The sequence below is a fragment of the Gymnoscopelus microlampas genome (assembly GCF_963454915.1).
Source record: "Gymnoscopelus microlampas genome assembly, chromosome: 6".
Taxonomy (NCBI): domain Eukaryota; kingdom Metazoa; phylum Chordata; class Actinopteri; order Myctophiformes; family Myctophidae; genus Gymnoscopelus; species Gymnoscopelus microlampas.
The window spans coordinates 49,785,479-49,806,931 of record NC_139943.1 but is presented as its reverse complement, the minus strand read 5'-3'; the positions used below and the strand labels follow the sequence as shown (position 1 = coordinate 49,806,931).

The window sequence follows — 21,453 nt, the reverse complement described above, 5'->3', positions numbered from 1 at the left end:
CATCCTTTAATGGATGGTGTCAGGGCATTCCACATAGTGGTGGCAGAGTAGTAGAATGGCAATTATCACATGTTTGTTCAAAATGTGGGGGGTACCATATTGTGGTTGCTCCCACTGGTGCATGATACAGATTAGAAGAATGATAAAACCTCCATGCAAATAGATAGGTTAGCTGGACACACACACAGTAACCAGTGGGTGCATTTAAGTGCATTCAACTGAATGTAAGGACACAGATACTAAGGAACACCTCATTACCTGGCTGCCAATAAAAGATCTCTCCCCCACTTCAACACACACACACACACACACACACACACACACACACACACACACACACACACACACACACACACACACACACACACACACACACACACACACACACACACACACACACACACACACACACACACACACACACACACACACACACACACACACATACACACGTTTGTATTACTATACTTGTGAGGACATCAACACTTTAGGACAGCCATGTTATGAATGCCATTTAAAAAAAAATAATTGCCATTTTTAACCGTAAGCCTAAAGCCGAAAAACAGCAGATCTACAAGCCCACAACGCGCCGCGCTGTGAGCTTATAGATCAGCTATTTTCGGTGCATGACACTGGCGCGCAACTAAGTATAAATCATGTTTAACTCTAATTCCAATCCCTAAACCTAACCTCTAAATGTCTAATCCTGAGCTGAATGTTTTTCTAATTGTAAACATATCTCTAAAACACATTTTCTTTTACTATAAAACAAACATTTGTCTTGTGAGGACCAGGTAAACGGTCCTCACAATGTATATTTCTTCAAATTCTACTATACTTGGTCCTGCAAGTATAGTAACACAAACACACACACACACACACACACACACACACACACACACACACACACACACACACACACACACACACACACACACACACACACACACACACACACACACACACACACACACACACACACACACACACACACACACACACACACACACACACACACACACAGGTAGGTGAGACAGACAGACAGACATGGGGTCAGGACAGAAGGAGAGAGGAGCAGGTCGGCTTGACAGAGCAGCTGTCAATCAGTCAGTGGACAGGGAGGAAGAGTGAGTAGACATACAGACACAGGCAGACAGGTTTTCAGACAGACAGACAGAGACACGGTAGCAGAGCGGGTTAACGCAGCAGGTTTTCAGTCAGACGGGGAGATATACTGTAGGTGGCAGGTGGAGCAGGCAGTCAGCCAGACAGACGTGCAGACAGACATGAGATGACATCATCAACTTGGAGCTGAACCGTGTCCAATCAATCATCATGCTGTCAGCAGCCTGGCAATGATTGGGGTGTGTGTGTGTGTGTGTGTGTGTGTGTGTGTGTGTGTGTGTGTGTGTGTGTGTGTGTGTGTGTGTGTGTGTGTGTGTGTGTGTGTGGAAGCGGGGGAGAGATATTTTATTGGCAGCCAGGTAAATGAGGTGTTCCTTGGTATGTATGTCCTTACATTCAGTTCAATGTACTTAAATGCACCCACTGGTTACATTCAGTTGAATGTACTACTTAAATGCACCCACTGGTTGCATTCAGTTCAATGTATGTGCACCCACTGGTCGAAAGTTTAACGTGTACCGTATGTTATCATTATTGCATGCTTTGTTCTCTGAAACATTAATATTGTATCACCTGATTCATGACACACGCATGTGTGCTTCTGCACGCGTGCAGCTACGCACGCGCGTGCATGTGTGCGCTGTGCACACACACACGCGACTAGACACACTTTTACTCGACTGGAGTATTTCCAATTTCCAATACTTCTACTTCTACTCCACTGCATCTCAGAGGCAAATATTATACTTTTACTTCACTACAATTATTTGAAAACTTAATTACTAGTTACTTTGCAGATGTGAGTTATTACATTATAAAAAATACATTAACCACTTTAGCCCTATTTTATACCTAGGTATTTGCCATGCAGTGTTCGTAGACTGCATTCAAACAGCACCTATCCTACCCCCCCCCCTATAATCTTCCCTGCCTCTCTGTCTGACTGCTGTAATTTCTCCGTAACATTTATAACGCAATACTGCAATTAACACGGGGGGAACGCATTGTTATTTCTGTGTTAATGAGGGGTTACGGCTGATTTATGCTTGGTTGTCGTGCGCAGAAAATAGCCAATCTACCAGGGGAATCCCTTCTTTCTTTGGTGTTTTGCCCAGGTGGGAGTGGTTATATGCCTATCCCTAACGGTTAAGGTTACGGTAAGGCTCGACCTCACTAAAACAATGCCTAAACCTAACCTTAACCCTAAACTTAACCTCACAAAAAACTATGCCTAAACCTAACCAAGGCTTAACCTCACAGAAACTATGCCTAAACCTAACCAAGGCTTAACCTCACAGAAACTATGCCTAAACCTAACCAAGGCTTAACCTCACAGAAACTATGCCTAAACCTAACCAAGGCTTAACCTCACAGAAACTATGCCTAAACCTAAACTCAAAACCACGCCCACCTGAGCGAAACACCGGGAAAAGAGAGAGTCCGGATATAAGTATGGTATAAATCAGGCTTAAATCAGGCTTTACAGTAACCTCCCCCCCCCCCCCCCCCCCCCAAAGCCTTTCTAAACACTTTGTCTCATTCACAAACACCAGGCATATTAAAGTATGAGACGCTGTTATTTTACAGATCGAGTAAAGACACGTCGTCTGGCGCTGACGATGATCTCATCTTCTCAGGAAAGTGCACTCACTTGACTTCTCTTTTCAAAATGTGTGCCAAAGCATTGCGTCTTTCTTATAGTGTGCCGATGGTAGTAGGTAGCAGATATACTGTATTGCACTTTTACTTTAGCGCAGTGGTTCTCAACCAGTGGTCCGGGGACCACCAGTGGTCCTTGTGGGGGTTCCGGGGGGTCCCCAGCCAAATGAATAGTTAGGAACCAAATTGACCCTTATGCGTCTATAACTCTCAGAGTTATATGAACACTAATGATGATGATAAAGTGTAGATTGGGACCCCCAAGAAATCAAAATGGTTGAGTCCCTGGCATATCTTTTCAAATGGAGGTCCGTGGGCTAATATGTGTCAATTTGGGGGTCCTTGACACGAAAAAGGTTGAAAACCATGCACTGCTTTAGCACTACAGTAGGTATACTCGTAGTTGCTTGTTTTAGAAGAGAATGCACTTAAGACTTCTGGTGATTAGTAGTTTCGTTCCCTACCTATGTTGAATGCACTTATTGTAAGTCGCTTTGGATAAAAGCGTCTGCTAAATGACTGTAATGTAATGTAATGTAGTCTGAAGACTCACCTCTTGATGAGGCGAGTCTTCCCCCTATAGCACTTAACTCTCCTTGTATGCCTTCTTGCCATCTTCTCTTTCAATTGTTGCTAGTCTAACTTAGCCTGGAAACCAGACGAATCTGCCAATGCAAAAAAAAAAAAAACTTCCCCTCGGAAGATTTGGTCTGACCACGCTCGGTTGTGATTGGATTTAGCTGCCCCCTAAGTTGTGGGGCACCAATCAGGGCCCGGTATGCAAATGTGGGGCCGGGTTATCACCAAAGGCTTTTTCTTTTTTAAATCAGCCCCTTGGAAATGCAGGTTCCACACAGAGATGGCAGACTAATATCTACATCTAATAATCTATACATTGAAACTATAGGATACCAGGTAATCAATGAACCTGTTAAGATAACATTATCTAAATTACATTTTAACATTGTGTTCAAGAAAAACAAGCCTAAGTTCTCTCTGAACTCTTGTTTATGTAATCATTTACCTAGTTTATTGACTAGAGTTGATTATTCCGATCTCACACTTAAGTCTCTCTGGATGAGAGCGTCTGCTAAATGCCTATATTGCACATCGTCTCTGTCGGGTGGAAACCTCATATGTCCAAAAGTGTGACTTTTCAGGATTCAAATAAAAAAAATAGCAAGAAAAAACACAAAAAGTTAAAATATGGAGATAAGAGTTTTCTGCCCAACAGCAATAAAATGGTATGTTATGAGTATAATTGTGGACGTGGGTGGATAAAGGATGGAGGGAGTCTGCTTGAGATAAGAGTCTGGCCGTTAGCCTCGGTGGAAGAATGGAGAATCACAGTTGAATTCATAATCTGCGTGACAGAAACACGCTCCATACCGCTCCCTAGAGGGACATGTCCCGTCCTGCTCACTGCACACTCATTCACACATACACAGTGCGCACGCACACACATATTCTCTCTCTCACACACACACACACTCATGCACGCACACACACACGTAAGTACACTCGCAAACGCGTGCATGCACTTGTGTAAACATGCCCTCTCACAGAGATGTGCGTGTATGCACGACTACACACACACACACAGTCCAGTTGATGTAGATTGATTGAGTCTACAAGTTTGCAATGAATTAATTCTCTTTCTGCACAGTAAAACGCGCATTGTTATGGCCCATTCACTCTGACAAATACAAGTTAACTATAATGATAACTATAAATGTCCTTTTAAAAATCCTTCCAGAGTCCAGATTACAACTATAATGACTATGACGGCGGTAAACCATATAGTTTAAATCACTGTCAGAGTTTTTATGAACGATAGAAACGCTGACAACCAATCAAAATCCATCAGAAGGATACCTGGGATGCAATCGGACTGACTCACCCTCGGAATCACATCAGTGGTAGTTTTGTTGTTATTATTACTATTAACAGAGACTATAATGAATAGCTAAAGAGCCTGTAGGTCAGGTAGCCTACAACAAAAGGTGCTTAATTTAGGAAGTTAGCCCAACCGTGGCTTCGCCACTAGGGGTGAAATGGTACGCAACTGGTCTCCTAAGTGGGCGCCGTCTGGCGGCAGATCTCGCGGACAAGGACATCCTATGTTTACTGGCACTAGATCTCGCGAGAGTGTGTTGCTAGGACAGATAACGGTCGATAACAAAGTTGTTTTTCTCCCGATTTGTCTCCCTGAAAAAAAGCCATTTTAGTGTCAGAATGTTGGAAAGAGAAAATGCACATCTGTCACAAAGTTACTAGTTATAGTTCTAGTACCATACAAGAGCTCATCAACACTAGGAGCAGTAAAAGTGTGGGGATCATTTCTTTTGTCAAGCTAGAAGACTTGTCTAGATCCAGTTCCAAATTGCAGACAGGTGCTCTTTTATGGAGGTTTTGAAGGAGGGTAGTACTAGGGAGTCACACACTGTTTGATGGCTGGTAGTATAGTAGGGCTGGTGGTATAGTAGGGCATTCCACATGTGTGCAAATAAAAACAGCTGCATAAATCAGTGTTGTTACACATGCATGACATCAGTTTGTGTTGTGAATGACATCAGACCAGAGCTTTGTCAGCCTATATAAGCTGTTGCAGACCTCTACAGAGATTGAGAGGAGTATTGAGAGGTTAAGCTAAAGGGAGTGGGAGAGACAAAGGCAAAGAGAGATAGAGATGCTGAGCTGGTCAGTGCTCCTGAAAGGAGGACCACAGACACAAACGTTCCATGGTTGTGCTGCTGGGCCAGTGGAGGACAAGGTGTATTACTTTGGAGGGGTTTTCTATAAAGGGAAAACCTACAACAACATGGATCAGATTGATGTGCACGTCTTCAACACAGTGACTTTGTGCTTGACGACGTTGCCCCCAGGAAGAGGAGAATGTTCCCTTCATGTTCCCTCCTTACGCTACGGACACACAGCTGTGCTGATAGAAGATACCATCTACATCTGGGGAGGAACAGTGTATGAGAGTCAAGGAGATATCATCTACACCTGGGGAGGGACAGTGTATGGGGACAATATTCTTTATGGATTTGATGTCGACTCCCACAGATGGTTCAAGCCCAAGGTTTCTGGAACTGTTCCAGAGGCGAGGTACCACCACTCAGCCTGTGTCTTGGAGAAGGTCATGTATATTCATGGAGGACACATCCAGCCGATTGGACGCACTAATGACATCTACAAGTTGGACACCACCTCAATGATCTGGTCTTTCATTAACACCAGAGGACCTACACCACCCGCTTCATCATGCCACTCTGCCACCATAATCGGGACAAAGATGTTTGTATTTGGGGGATATTTTGGGCACAGAGCGTTTGACACAGAGACCAACTGTTGGCTGAGCACACCCTCTGCACAGCTTCTTCCAGAACAAAGTCCTCCGGTTCATGCAGCCTTTGCCTACAATGGAGAACTGTACATATGTTGTGGCTACAACATAGATCTGAGGCAATCCTTAAATGATCTGTGGAAATGTAATTCCAAGACCTTCTCCTGGAGGAAGGTTGAGTCGAAGGGGAAAGGCCCAGCTGGTATGAGTCACACGTGCTGTTGCATGGTGGGAGATCGAATCATCTTCTTTGGAGGACAACTGGACATAAATATCTTACACTTAAGTCCTAGTTTGAAGACGTTATGCAAGCTAGCAGTTATTCAGTACGATCTGGAGCAGTCTGGACTCCCACACAACATCAGATGGGAACTGGCAGCCATGACAACAGCAACAGGACAAATAAGTAAAAAGAAGAAAATAAAAAAAAGTCTGTTCCAGTGGATGTTAAATATCTTGAAAAATATGGTGTGTAGCTGAACAATAGAGTTATAATATATCTAGAGAACGGACGGCCCCGCTCACCCCTATTCATTCCAATGAAGTTGCTCACCCAGTGCATGAAGCACCAGGAAGTGCTCTGTACTTCCAGGATGTACCCTCTACTTTTCAGGAAGTACCCTCTATTTCCAGGAAGTACCCTCTTCTTCCACATTTAGGCACCAAATTCTGGCGCTAAAATGTGGAAGACTTGAGCACCGAGCAGGCGCACTAGGGTTTTTAAACGGTAGAAGCATGGCGCAGTAGCGTTTTAAATAGCGGAAGTCCTTACAATCCCAGACTTGACCACCAGGTGATGGCAGCTTCACTAAATCATCCGTGGTTCCGGGGGCTTGGGGGCTGTCCAAGGAGGAGCCAATCAAACAAAGCTATGGGAAACATGGGTATGATGCTACCTTCTCGAAACTGGGTAGAACTACAGTTCTACACAGGATCAATTGGACATCTAGAACTGGCAGCCTCCTCAATAGCAACAGAACGGAAAAAAACAAAGAAAAACAGTGAGCCCACTAAATAAAATCTACATTGATGGTGACCACAAGGGTGACAGCGTGGGTACCAGCAGCAAAAATAAAATACAAATAAAAAAATCACACCCTGTGTGAAGAGAGTGGTGCCTTTGATGAGCCCCGTATTGATGTTGTCATCAATGTTTGTTTATTGGACATACACCCGGACACAGAGACAAAGTCAGATATAGGAGTGGTTGGCACCACTCAAAAAGACCTCAGTCTCAGACCAAGACACAGAACATACTAGACCAGAGGTTCTCAAACTATGGGTTGTGTGCACAGTTGCACCCAAAAAAATATGCCTTTTTTTTAATCAAGTAACGGTATTAAAAAAAGTGAGGTCGTCGGGACCAAACAAACTATTGGCTTCACTCCTCATACACACACACAGCTCCGCCTCCAACACAGACCGAGAACAGTCAAGCACCCACACACACACACACACGAGGCTGAGGCACACAAACTGATTTAGCTCTGTTCATAAAAGATTTACTTAGGAATTATGTTCAATATGAGTGGGTGGCTTATAGAGTCATAAATGTCCAAGTTGACGAACATTGTCAAAGTTCAAAGGTTGCAAAGCGGGCCTTGACAGGAAGGCGGACATGGGTCCGGTATCAATGCCTCTGCTTTTGATATCCAACCTCTCTGGTCATAAGGGAAACCTAGGGGGAACCTAGGGCAGAGGTCTTCAACAGGGGGTCCGTGACCCCTAGGGGGTCCGGGGAGGTACTGCAGGTGGTCCGCGAAATTGTTGTTTGATTTTTTTTTTTTATGTTTTTAAAAACTTTACATTTTTCTTTTCAAAAATGTCAATATGTCTTTAAACATAACATATTTTAATAGCTTAGTATTGAATGCACAATAACATGGTATGTTTATACATATTTTGTAGAGAAAAAAAAGGTCCTTTTGCACAACTACTGGGACAACCTGTGGGTAGGAGCAGGCTCCAGGCAACCCCATCAGTTTGGGGGTCCCTGGCCTGAAAAAGTTGAAGACCCCTGACCTAGGGGGCAGAGTCCAGATTACAACTATAATGACTACGACGGCGGTAAACCATATAGTTTAAATCACTGTCAGAGTTTTTATGAACGATAGAAACGCTGACAACCAATCAAAATCCATCAGAAGGATACCTGGGATGCAATTGAACTGACTCACCCTCGGAATCACATCAGTGGTAGTTTTGTTGTTATTATTACTATTAACAGAGACTATAATGAATAGCTAAAGAGCCAGTAGGTCAGGTAGCCTACAACAAAAGGTGCTTAATTTAGGAAGTTAGCCCAACCGTGGCTTCGCCACTAGGGGCGAAAAGGTACGCAACCGGTCTCCTAAGTGGGCGCCGTCTGGCGGCAGATCTCGCGGACAAGGACATCCTATGTTTACTGGCACTAGATCTCGCGAGAGTGTGTTGCTGGGACAGATAACGGTCGATAACAAAGTTGTTTTTCTCCTGATTTGTCTCCCTGAAAAAAAGCCATTTTAGTGTCAGAATGTTGGAAAGAGAAAATGCACATCTGTCACAAAGTTACTAGTTATAGTTCTAGTACTATACAAGAGCTCATCAACACTAGGAGCAGTAAAGGTATATTTACAGAAAAACTGTGTGGGGATCATTTCTTTTGTCAAGCTAGAAGACTTGTCTAGATCCAGTTCCAAATTGCAGACAGGTGCTCTTTTATGGAGGTTGTGAAGGAGGGTAGTACTAGGGAGTCACACGGTTTGATGGCTGGTGGTATAGTAGGGCTGGTGGTATAGTAGGGCATTCCACATGTGTGCAAATAAAAACAACTGCATAAATCAGTGTTGTTACACATGCATGACATCAGTTTGTGTTGTGAGTGACATCAGACCAGAGCTTTGTCAGCCTATATAAGCTGTTGCAGACCTCTACAGAGATCGAGAGGAATATTGAGAGGTTAAGCTAAGCTAAGGGGAGTGAGAGAGACAAAGGCAGCCAGAAACAGAGTCAGTGACAGACAAAGAGAGATAGAGATGCTGAGTTGGTCAGTGCTCCTGAAAGGAGGACCAAAGACACATACATTCTTTGGTTGTGCTGCTGGGCCAGTGGAGGACAAGGTGTATTCCTTTGGAAGGTTTTTCTATAAAGGGAAACCCTACAACAACATGGATCAGATTGATGTGCAAGTCTTCAACACAGTGACTTTGTGCTGGACGACGTTGTCCCCAGGAAGAGGACAATGTTCCCTTCATGTTCCCTCCATACGCTACGGACACACAGCTGTGCTGATAGAATATATCATCTACATCTGGGGAGGGACAGTGAATGGGAATGAAACAGGGGACTGGGACAACATTCTTTATGGATTTGATGTTGACTCCCACAGATGGTTCAAGCCCAAGGTTTCTGGAACTGTTCCAGAGGCGAGGTACCGCCACTCAGCCTGTGTCTTGGAGAAGGTCATGTATATTCATGGAGGACACATCCAGCCGATTGGACTCACTAATGACATCTACAAGTTGGACACCACCTCAATGATCTGGTCTTTAATTAACACCAGAGGACCTACGCCACCCGTTTCATCATCCCACTCTGCCACCATAATCGGGACAAAGATGTTTGTATTTGGGCACCAAAATACAAACATCAGAGTGTTTGACACAGAGACCAACTGTTGGCTGAACACACCCTCTGCACAGCTTCTTCCAGCACAAAGTCCTCAGGTTCATGCAGCCTTTGCCTACAATGGAGAACTGTACATATGTTGTGGCTACAGTGGCTACAACATATATCTGAGGCAATCCTTAAATGATCTGTGGAAATGTAATTCCAAGACCTTCTCCTGGAAGAAGGTCGAGTCAAAGGGGAAAGGCCCAGCTTTTAGGGATTACATGTGCTGTTGCATGGTGGGAGATCGAATCATGATCTTTGATCAACTGGTCATAAATATCTTACACTTAAGTCCTAGTCTGAAGACGTTATGCAAGCTAGCAGTTATTCAGTACGATCTGGAGCAGTCTGGACTCCCACACAACATCAGGTGGGAACTGGCAGCCATGACAACAGCAACAGGACAAGTAAGTAAAAAGAAGAAAAGAAAAAAGTCTGTTCCAGTGGATGTTAAATATCTTGAGAAATACGGTGTGTAGCAGCTGAACCATAGAGTTATAATATATCTAGAGAACGGACGGCCCCGCTCACCCCTATTCATTCCAATGAAGTTGCTCACCCAGTGCATGAAGCACCAGGAAGTGCCCTCTACTTCCAGGATGTACCCTCTACTTTTCAGGAAGTACCCTCTTCTTCCAGGAAGTACCCTCTTCTTCCAGGAAGTACCCTCTTCTTCCACATTTAGGCACCAAATTCTGGCGCTTAAATGTGGAAGACTTGAGCACCGAGCAGGCGCACTAGGGTTTTTAAACGGTAGAAGCATGGCGCAGTAGCGTTTTAAAGGAGACACACCATGAATTTAAAAAAAATATTTGATATTTAATATCATATGGTGTATGTCCCTCAAACCATTTTCAAAAGGTTTGAGCCTAAATCAACACTCAGATATAATCATCCCAAGTTAATTCTCTCAGGCTTATAAAGCACTTTCAGCTGCAATACCAAAACATCCTGTTGGGCAGAGGGGTGCTACTGAGCAATTTAAATACTCAGAATCAAAATACATGGGCAGAAAGTTTGGTGATGTAAGCAAACTTGCCATTCTGAGATGGCCTGTTCAGACACGCCCATTTTGAAAATCTCTGAAATGAGAATGAATGACTGAATGTTAAAAAAAAAAAAAATTGGGGTACAAGAGACACTGGGGAGCCCAAAAAATACCAAAAAAATAAAAAAAAGTGAAATTCATGGTGTGTCTCCTTTAAATAAGTCCTTGCAATCCCAGACTTGACCACCAGGTGACGGCAGCTTCACTAATCATCCGTGGTTCCGGGGGCTTGGGGGCTGTAGAAGGAGGAGCCAATCAAACAAAGCTATGGGAAACATGCCACCTTCTCGAAAATGGGTAGAACTACAGTTCTACACAGGATCAATTGGACATGGCTAGCTGGCAACTGGCAACTGGCAAGCCTCGTCAACAGCAACAGAACGAAAAAACAAAACAAAGAAAAACAGTGAGCCCACTAAATAAAAACTACATTGATGGTGACCACGAGGGTGACAGCGTGGGTACCAGCAGCAAAAATAAAATACAAATAAAAAAGACCTCAGTCTCAGACCAAGACACAGAACATACTAGACCAGAGGTTCTCAAACTATGGGTTGCGACCCAAAGTGGGGTCGCCGGAAGGTGCCTTTGGGGTCGCACAGTTGCAACCAAAAAATATGACTTTTTTAATCAAGTAACGGTAAAAAAAAGAGTGAGGTCGTCAGGACCAAACAAGCTATTGGCTTCACTCCTCATACACACACACACAGCTCCACCTCCAACACAGATCGAGAACAGTCAAGCAACCACACACACACACACACACACACACACACACACACACACACACACACACACACACACACCTTGCAGAAGCTGAGGCACACAAACTGATGTAGCTCTGTTCATAAAAGATTTACTTAGGAATTATGTTCAATATGAGTGGGTGGCTTATAGTCATAAATGTCCAAGTTGACGAACATTGTCAAAGTTCAAAGGTTGCGAAGCGGGCCGTGACAGGAAGGCGGACATGGGTCCGGTATCAATGCCTCTGCTTTTGATATCCAACCTCTCTGGTCATAAGGGAAACCTAGGGGGAACATAGGGCAGAGGTCTTCAACAGGGGGTCCGTGACCCCTAGGGGGTCCGGGGAGGTACTGCAGGGGGTCCGCGAAATTGTTGTTTGATTTAAAAACTTTTTTTTTTAAAGTAAAAAATGTCAATATGTCTTTAAACATAACATGACATATGTTAATAGCTTACTATTGAATGCACAATAACATGGTATGTTTATACATCTTTTGTAGAGAAAGAAAAGGTCTTATGTGGACCCCACGAGGTAGGGGGTCCCTGGGAAACCTAGGGGAAAACTTAGGTGCAACCAAAAGTGGATTCCCTGCTTTTGTTAACTGATAACAAAAGTAAGGCCACCCACCCCTACCAAGGTTGTACACTAAACCAGGGGTCTTCAGGCCAAGGACCCCTTAGCTGAGAGCATAGGCAAGATTTTTATATTTGTACAATCATGCAGATCTTGTGTGGCTTGTGACAATTGGGTTCAATATTTAGTTCAGTGACCATGGGGATAAAGAGTCGCTCACGTTCACTTCTCCCATTGGAATGAATAGACTCCAACCTAGTCTGGGAGGCATTGCCTCGGAGTTTGGACAGCGGGGGCGCAGCCACTGCGTTGTGATTCAAATCAACAGCCAATGAAGAATAGGGGGCGGGATCCACATGCAGTGGGTGTTGCATCTAAATAGGATCGACGGGAAGCAATTTCCCCTTGAGAAATTTCGACCGCCATTGTTGTGTACTGCTGTTTGCCTCTCGTCGGACTTTTTAGACGAGTTGCAACCGGTAAGAGGCGTGTCCGCTCAGATTCAGAGCGTGACGTACATCCCGCCCACAAATACAGGGGGTTTGGCCCAGAAGTTCCTCGCCGAGCCAGCGAAAACTTCTGGGAACTCAGATTAACTCCAACCTGCTTCTGGTCTCCTAAAGAGGCAGCCACCTACGTCATACAGAAACGGAAAGTAAAAGCCAGTTTGGGCAGTCTTTCTCTTTTTTTTTGTCTTGATTATAACCATCTCACTCCTTATAATTAACCCATTCAATCCGGGAACCCCCAAAGTTATATGTATTTGGCCGCGGACCCCCATCTCAAAATGTTTTGTTCCAGGGACCCCCCCAGAAGCAGAGATTTGAGTTAAAAACGATCGCTTTAAAAATATATATGTATTCAATGATTTACCAAAAAAAAAACACACAATTTTCCCCAAAAATTGCAGATCTACAGCTATGAGCTTGTAGATCTGCTATTTTTGAACAGCGAAAGAAATCTTAAAATGACTAGTCTTAATGGATTAGAATTTAGATTAACCATGTCTTTCAGCACCGAGGCAGATCTCGATCTCTCTCTCTTTTTTCTTTTTTGTCAGCGAGTTTGCCATTTTTTACCATAGCCAAAAACCACAAAATAACAAGATTAAAGATTAGCTATTTTTCGGTGCATGATACTGGCACGCAACAAAGAAATCAGAAATAAAACTCCAATTCCAACCCCTAACACCTGACCTCTAAATGTCTAATCACCCCAACCTGAATCTTTTACTAATAGTAAACGTATCTCTAAATATCTATTTTCACCATAAATCAACCATCTTTCTTGCATCTTTCACAATGGTCGTCACAATATCTATTTATCATATTCTCCTATACTTGTGGGGACATTTGGTCCTCACAAGTATAGTATAGTATAATAATACACACACACACACACACACACGTGTACCTTGGTAGTCTTGGTGTCACAGGTGTTGGTGACGTAGAGAGTGTCACAGGCTCCCTGTTCCTTGGCCATGTTGATGCCAGTGGTACACATGTTGTCCTCCAGCACCGCCACACAGCACTGCTCCTGGACTATCCTGTCACACAGGACACAACACAACCACAAACACATTTAAAATTCTGTTTTTGAACATTTCTGAAAGGTTTTTGAAAGTTGTTTTGATATTTTTTTTTTATATTAAAAACATTTGAAAAATGCTCTTTGTAGGAAGGCTGGTTCTCAAACATTTTTATATGAAGGACCCCCAACATACTATGTATTTGGCTGCGGACCCCCATCTGAGAAAATGTTTTACCAGGGACTATCAGGGAGAAGATTTGTCAAGATTTCCCAAAACGTTTAAACCAGGGGTCTTCAACAGACCCCTAGGGGGTCCTCAGAGTTACTACAGGGGGTCCGCCAAATCTTTGTGTGATATGATATATATATTTTTTACCTTAACCACTTGAACCCTAACATCCCTTTTCTGAGGAGAACTTTAGCCAAAAATAGCAGATCTACAAGTTCACAACGCCTCGCACTGCGAGGCGTTGTGAACTTGTAAATCGGCTATTGTTGGCAAAGAGGTATAGGTGTAGATGAGAAAAAAGAGCAGACCAACAAACAAACAATTTTTTTAAAAATCTGAAACACAAGTTTATACAATATAGCGGGGGGTCCCTGCTTCATCTCTGTCTCAGCTAGGGGGTCCTTGGCCTGAAAACATTGAAGACCCCTGGTTTAAACTGTTCTTAATTTTTCTGGGCACCCCCGGATCCTTGAACCCCCCTCAAGGATCTGTGGGGGCTATAGGGTTATTTCCTCGTTGTGACCCATAAAAATGCATCTGCGGCCCAACATGGGTCAGGAGGAACCTATGTTTGGTAACCAGTGCCGTAGTGGAGTGCAGGGCTGTATCTATGTGTCCCATTATAAAACGCAGCCTCAAGCGAGCCTAGCGGCAATCCAAGTGTCGACATGTGGAATCCAGTAAGAAGGCACCGGAAGCTTATCGTTACCGTCGGGCAGAAAAACCTCTTATCTCCATATTCTAACTGTGAATGAATGCCCTACTTGATCATAATACAGCGTCCGTCACACACAAGTATCAAAAGTAGCCGATGTACAACCTCAAACGTTTTCAGCTTGTAGATCTGCTACTTAACCCATTTAGACCAGGAATGCATCTGTGTCACTTTTTTATTTGAGGTTTAAAGCATTATTTTACACTTTGGCTATTTAAGAATAGCAGATATACAAGCTCATTGCACGGCACCGAGTGTGGCGCTATGAGCTTGTAGATCTGCTATTTATGAAAAATCCTGAAAATGTGTGAAAATCTTTGAATATATATTATTTTAAAGCGAACACTTTTAACTCAAAACTTTGCTTCTGGTGGGTCCTTGGAACATCATATTTTGAGATGGGGGTTGGCGGCCAAATACATATAATTTTGGGGGTCCTTGACATGAAAACGTTTGAGCACCACTGATATAGAAACATACGTTTTTCAGAATACTGTTAGGATTTAGAAGACATTTTGCAGAATTCGGCCTCAGGTCTTAATGGGTTAATTTGAATCCTGAAAAGTAACAGTTTTGGACATATGAGGTTTTCCACCCCTGACAGAGACGTTATCGTGTTTGGTGATGCTGACTTTAGTAGACTTAACGTGGGCAGAGCAGTTAGTCCCTCAGCTCTTTGTTCTATTGTTTTAGGCTCTGGTTAAGCAAACTCTAGGAGCCCAAGATGTGCATTAGTCATCCCATCCCACACATGTCTATTCTCATGGTGGGATTGTGGTTTTTGTGTGTGTTTTTTAAGGGTGCAGGTCCTTCAACAACAACATGACTGAAATAACGCCCTCCCTTACGGCTGAGCGTGTTGCGTCCGGGAAAGCTGTGCAGGGTTCTTGCCACTAATTGGATGACTAGCTCACTGGTTCTCAAAGTGGGGCCTGGAGATGCTCAGGAGTCCTTGAGGGGGTTCCAGGGGGTCCTCCTGAGCAAAATTCATGAATATAATCATCAACATCGGTTTAACCACTTTAATCTACAAGCTCACAACACGTCTTAAGATCAGCCATTTTGGGAGAAAACGTTTTAATTTATTTTGAAAATTTGTCTTCTTTTATGTGGTTTCCCTTTCCCCTGGCACAAACTCTTTTCAGATGGGGGTCCGTGGCCAAATAGCAAGTCTTACTGACAAGCAAGTAGAGAGGATACTAGCACAGAAAGATGCTCTGATGACACAGTCCCTCACACCAGGAAACAGTCAACGCATAATGGGAACTTTCTTTCAGTTGAATTGGATTTGTACTGCTGCAGCCCTCAAATGTTCGCCTGTTTGGTACAATCAGTTAAGGGTGGATGGCTGTTGTTGCCATATTTTCTTTCGAAAAGCTGAAAACACACAGTGTTTTGCGCCCGTTTCGCACCGTGTTTCGAGCTTGTCGATCTGCTATAGTGACACTGTAGTAGTATGATCAAGTACGGGCATTCATTCACGAAAAAAACACAAAAAGTAAAAATATGGAGATATGAGGTTTCTGCCCGACAGCAACAATATATTGGCCATTATGCAGCCGATGTGCCATGATGTTTAACCACATTCAACCTGGCGTCCCCGTTTTGTTTTGCATGTCATTATAGGTGAAATTGTATTGAGTTTTCAAAACTGTTCCAAAATAAGCCAATCTACAAGCTCATGATGTGTTGCATTGTGGAATACTTTTGAATATTGTTGAATAGGGGTTGAGTGGTTGAATTAAGTTATTTGTGTGTGGGTTGTTTGTGTGTGTATAAGTAAAAAATTCTCAAATAGAAACTTTAATCAAATCTACATTTTTCCAAATAGATGTCAAGATTTTGCGACTTTTTATGTTTATTTATTTTCACAAAATATGGGTCAAAACATGGTCTAGGACTCTCCACAATTGGGACCGGCATCGGACACCAAAAATCTGTCATGGGTCGACCTTTCAGAAGAGAGAAAGCATAATGTGCTTGTCCACCTCCCTGCACCATCACTCTCTCCCTCCCTCCCTCTCTCTCTCTCTCTCTCTCTCTCTCTCGTACTGGTTCCAACAAGCCTCTTTTATCAACTCTTACCAGAAATCTCTTTCCACATAAACTCAATCTCATGCTTCACGTCAGGGCACAAGAGTGTCTCCTCCGCACAACCATTTAAGGGCACAGTTGCGCTCCTGTTTTTCTTTTCTCTTTCTTTCTCTCTCTCTCTCGTTCTATTTTCCTTTGGTGTCTGAAATAATCCCTCAGATTTCCTGTTATTGCCTCTCTCTATCCTCTCCCACTGTCGCATTTCACCTCAAAGGTATTTCCTGGGTTTGGAAATAGTCACCCACCCCCAACTCCCCCGCAAAAAAAAACTCTACCCCCCTCCCCCCCACTCGCACTATAATTTAAACACATTCAGGATGGCTTATGGTAAATGTGTTTGCCATCACGGTTACAGATTGAGCAACAGATTCCCTCAGCGTTGTTGTTGGCTATGTGAACCTGTGGCCGTGCACCTCGTAGGGCTGTGGTTGGGGTCCGGGGCCCCCCTTGCGGGGGGCTGCCAAAGATCACAAGGGGGGGGCTTGAGGCCATGTCTGTTTGAAGGTAGTCCAACATTTTAAACACAAAATCATAACTTCCATCCACTCAATGTGATGTCAGCCCCCCAAAAATCTTGTAGACCGGCTATTTACGGCTTATACATAATATGTATAATATATATTTATATTATATTATATAAGAATTGGCTTAAGGGAGGACGGGTGGGCTGGCCGTCGGACGGACCTCTGACATCACGCACATGTCACCATGACTCAGCCATAACCATATAAGTTCCAAATGCAGCTACGCCCAAATATGGAGTGTGTTGTCTAACCTCAATATGTCTACATGGCATCAGGCGCAAATAAATCAGTCAGCTCCATATATGGGCCAAAAAGGGACAAGGACTGACAGATACAGAGATCTCCATAAATGTGTGTGCGTGCACGTGTGGGGAGGGGGCGGGGGGTCTCAGCTTGTGTCAGATATAAGAAGGCGTAGCCTGACACGCAGCCTGAATTTTCATTATTCAGTCTGAAAGCCCTCTCAGTGCAGTCGTTTTCTGAGATTGGGGATTGGGCAAAGTAGGACTCTCAGTCTCTGGCCATTGGTTCATACTGGATCATCCCTATCCCCATTGGGCCGGTTTGATTTTCAACCGGGAAAACCCCACTATCAACAGCATCACCAGGCCTCTGAAATGCGGCTACCGATTCAGGGGCTGAAGCCAGGCTAAAGTAGGTTGGCTTCAAAGAAAACAGGTTGGGAACCATTGATCTAGTGTTACGAGCACGACTGCTATTATACTATCTCATCATCATCATCATAATCATCATCAGTGCCCCGTGCATCTGCGCCTCTCTCATATGAAGTGAATAATGGTCGTACAGGATTAAAGCACGATAAATTGTCACGACTGAAACATTTTGTTATGCCAAGTCCTAATCTGCAATTTGTGAAACAGAGGGGGGCTCCACACTAGTGCTGTGTTTCATAAACAAGCAAAACATGTAAAATAATTATGTTTTGGTAGCCATACTGAACTGTATGGCTACCAAAACATAATTATTTTCCATGGCTTTAACATGCATTTATGAAATATCCGAGATCATTGGGGTTTTCTGGAAGATTAACATGTATTCCATCGCTAGTTTGACCACTTCAAATACTCTTTAATCTGAAAATAACTATAAAAATAGGCTACCGTATCTACAAGCTTACAATGCGCCGCAGACACTAAGCTTGTAGCCCATTTTCGTTGAGTGACACACTTACATAGAAGACGTCATGCTGACTTCTATGGAATCCAAATGACCTTTAATCCATGAGTACAAAAGACTTATGAAAATGGCTGGAGGTTTATGAGGGGGTACTCTTCTACGGTGAAGCAATTACAGACACGCGCTCCACTCAGACGTGGTACAGGGCGAATCCCTCGGGGGACAGTGCAGAGGTGGGGCCTCCCCTGTGCTGTGCCGATAGAAAACCTGAGACTGTATAGTCTACAGCAACGAAGGGCACAGCACTCACTGACTTGCAAATTCAGGGCCCCAGGCTACTCCTCTGCCCTGCTGTATGTGGTGCATGGATCTGGGATAATAATAATAACTAGAAAAAGTGCTCCTCGGAGCACAGGTCTCCGCCAGCGCCAGATCAGGTAGGTTATTGTGGGCCAGCAATGTTGGGAATGCGCCAATCAGGATGGAATATGAAAAATCGGACGGAGACGTCTTGATCACTTGACTATAAAGATTATGTGTACCAGTTTGCGTGATGTTTGGACAGACTTTTGGAAGCCAATCAGGATGGAATATGAAAAATCTTTAAGACCGGTTTTGTTTAATGACTAGATACAGTGTACCGATTTGCGTGATGTTTGGAAACAATCTGGAGGAGTACTGTCAAAAACATTGTTTTGCAAAAATCTGCCTCCTGGTGGCGCTATAACAGGCCTACTGTATGTGAAAAAAAATCTGCACTGGCATCCAGGGAGTGTGTGTGCACAGTTTGGCTGCGATTCAGCCAACGGTGTCGGAGATGAGCTGTTCACAGGCGGAGACACACACACGCACACACACACACACACACACACACACACACACACACACACACACACACACGTCAAGCAGCTGACCAATATATGGCATATTCATCGTTCCTTTTGCTGTCAGTGTCAGAGGAAGGCTGCAGTATATGAAAATACAGTAGGTCCAAAACACAGTTACTTTTCAGGAAATGGGGAAAAAAATATCTTGAACATTGAAACTACATATCTCCCCTACTCTGAAATGGTTGTCCTCTACTGTGCCGGGCAGGGAGTACCACGTAACAGATCAAATATAATATTCACACTTGTATCAACTTTTTCAATCTCTCCTTGAGTCGTGCCAGTGAAGGGCTTACCTGCAGGTGGTGGATTCAGAGATGAGAGGTAGGGCCGTGCAGTCCTGGTTGTCCATGCCACGCTCCCGGCCATCCCGACAACAAGCATCTATGGACACCTGCTCTGCACCTAGAATATCAATAATATGCTTAATATAAACAATAATAACAATGCTTTATTTACAGAGCACCTTTCAGACATAAACTTAGTTCAAAGTGCTTTAAATTCAAATTAAAAACACAGGTCAAGCAAAGCAATAAGTTAAAATCTAGTCGAGAGTGAAATTAAAAAGGGTTCAAATCAGTTAAAGGAGATCAGTTAAAGGCAAGGTCATAGAAGTGCGTTTTTAGCTGTCTCTTAAAAAGGGATAGTTCACCCAAAACAAATCTTATTTTCAATTCAAGGCTTTAAAAACAAGTAAAAGAACTTTAAAACCTATCCCAAACGTTACAGGGATCTAGTGCAAGGATGCAAGTACAGTACAGGTGGTTAGGATTCTGGCTGCTGCATTTTGGATAAGTTGCGGCCACTCAATCGTACTTAGGCAAGCCTGTATAAAGTACTATACAGTATATATGTACAACCACAAACACTGTAACCAGTGTGTGTACCTGTTAGCGCTACACAGCATTAGGAAAACATGTGATATGCGATACCATTGCTGAATATTGCGATGACGATATGCCGATAAACGATAAGTAAACAAATACTAAACTAAGTATTTAATACTATACAGTTTGAATGTCTTTCTGCCTTAGGTGTGCTGCTAACACAGAACCCAGATCATGAAAAGCATACTGCAGTGGCTGTCAAATAATCTGTGTAATGTTTTGATTTCTTTGGCTATTCAAAAATAGCAGATATACAAGCTCATAGCACGGCACCGAGTGCCGTGCTATGAGCTTGTAGATCTGCTATTTTTGAGAAAAAAAACGTTAAAATGTGTGTAAATCTTTGAATATACTGTATATATATTTTAAAGCGAACATTTGTAACTCAAATCTTTGCTTCTGGGGATTCTCCAAATGTCTTCTAAATCCTAACAGTTCTTTTTTAAATGTATTTGGCCGTGGACCCCCATCTCAAAATATTTTGTTCCAGGGACCCCCAGAAGTTGTAACAGAGTTAAAAATGTTATAATCTCAAGGATATAACGTGACGCTAACAACTCTCATAACTCTGAGCGTGTGCAAATGGAACCAAATGGACCCCCCCCCTCGTATGGTTCCATTTGCACACTCTCAGAGTTACAGACCTGTTAAGGGACCGGGTCCAATCAGAATATATGTACCATTTATTGCAGTTCAAGCAGTCTTTTGCGATATGTATATTTTATACAGTGGCCTTGAGGTTAGAGTGTCCGTCCGCTCTGACATTGGGAGGTTTGGGGTTCAATCCCCCGGCCAGTGAAACGGGACCCCATGCCTCCCTGCTTGGCACTCAGTCATGTCCAGGGGCTGTACTTGTTGTACATCATGTGACATTCTTCTAGCGTCATGTCCAGGGAGTCTACTTGTACATCATGTCCAGGAGATGCACTCGTACATCAAGCCGCCTCATGCTACATGAGAGGAGGCTCCTGCCCTATGGGCCACATGGCTCAGGAACCGTAGGGGGGTTTGTGTGTGTGTGTGTGTGTGTGTGTGTGTGTGTGTGTGTGTGTGTGTGTGTGTGTGTGTGTGTGTGTGTGTGTGTGTGTGTGTGTGTGTGTGCGTGTATTACTATACTTTTGTGAGGACCAAACGTTCTCACAAGTATAGTAGAATTTGAGGAATAGACGTTGTTGTGAGGACCATTTTCCTGGTCCTCGCAAAAAAAAAAGTTTTGTGGTTGATTTTAGATACGTTTACAATTAGAAAAAGATTCAGGTTGAGGTGAGGTTTAGGATTAGACATTTAGAGGTTAGGT

The 21,453-nt window shown here is 43.5% G+C and overlaps 1 protein-coding gene across 3 annotated transcripts in view; it reads right to left on the bottom strand.

Annotated features, from left to right (window-relative positions):
* The window catches only part of fbln1 (fibulin 1), a 95,602-nt gene that overhangs the window by 61,632 nt on the left and 12,517 nt on the right, over nucleotides 1-21,453 (bottom strand). For all 3 annotated transcript variants that reach the window (XM_084061073.1, XM_084061072.1, XM_084061074.1), the window contains 2 exons: nucleotides 19,566-19,674; nucleotides 13,567-13,699 (listed from right to left, as the gene is read on the bottom strand). In XM_084061073.1, coding sequence (XP_083917199.1) covers nucleotides 13,567-13,699; nucleotides 19,566-19,674 — 242 coding nt within the window. The remainder of the gene's footprint in view (nucleotides 1-13,566; nucleotides 13,700-19,565; nucleotides 19,675-21,453) is intronic.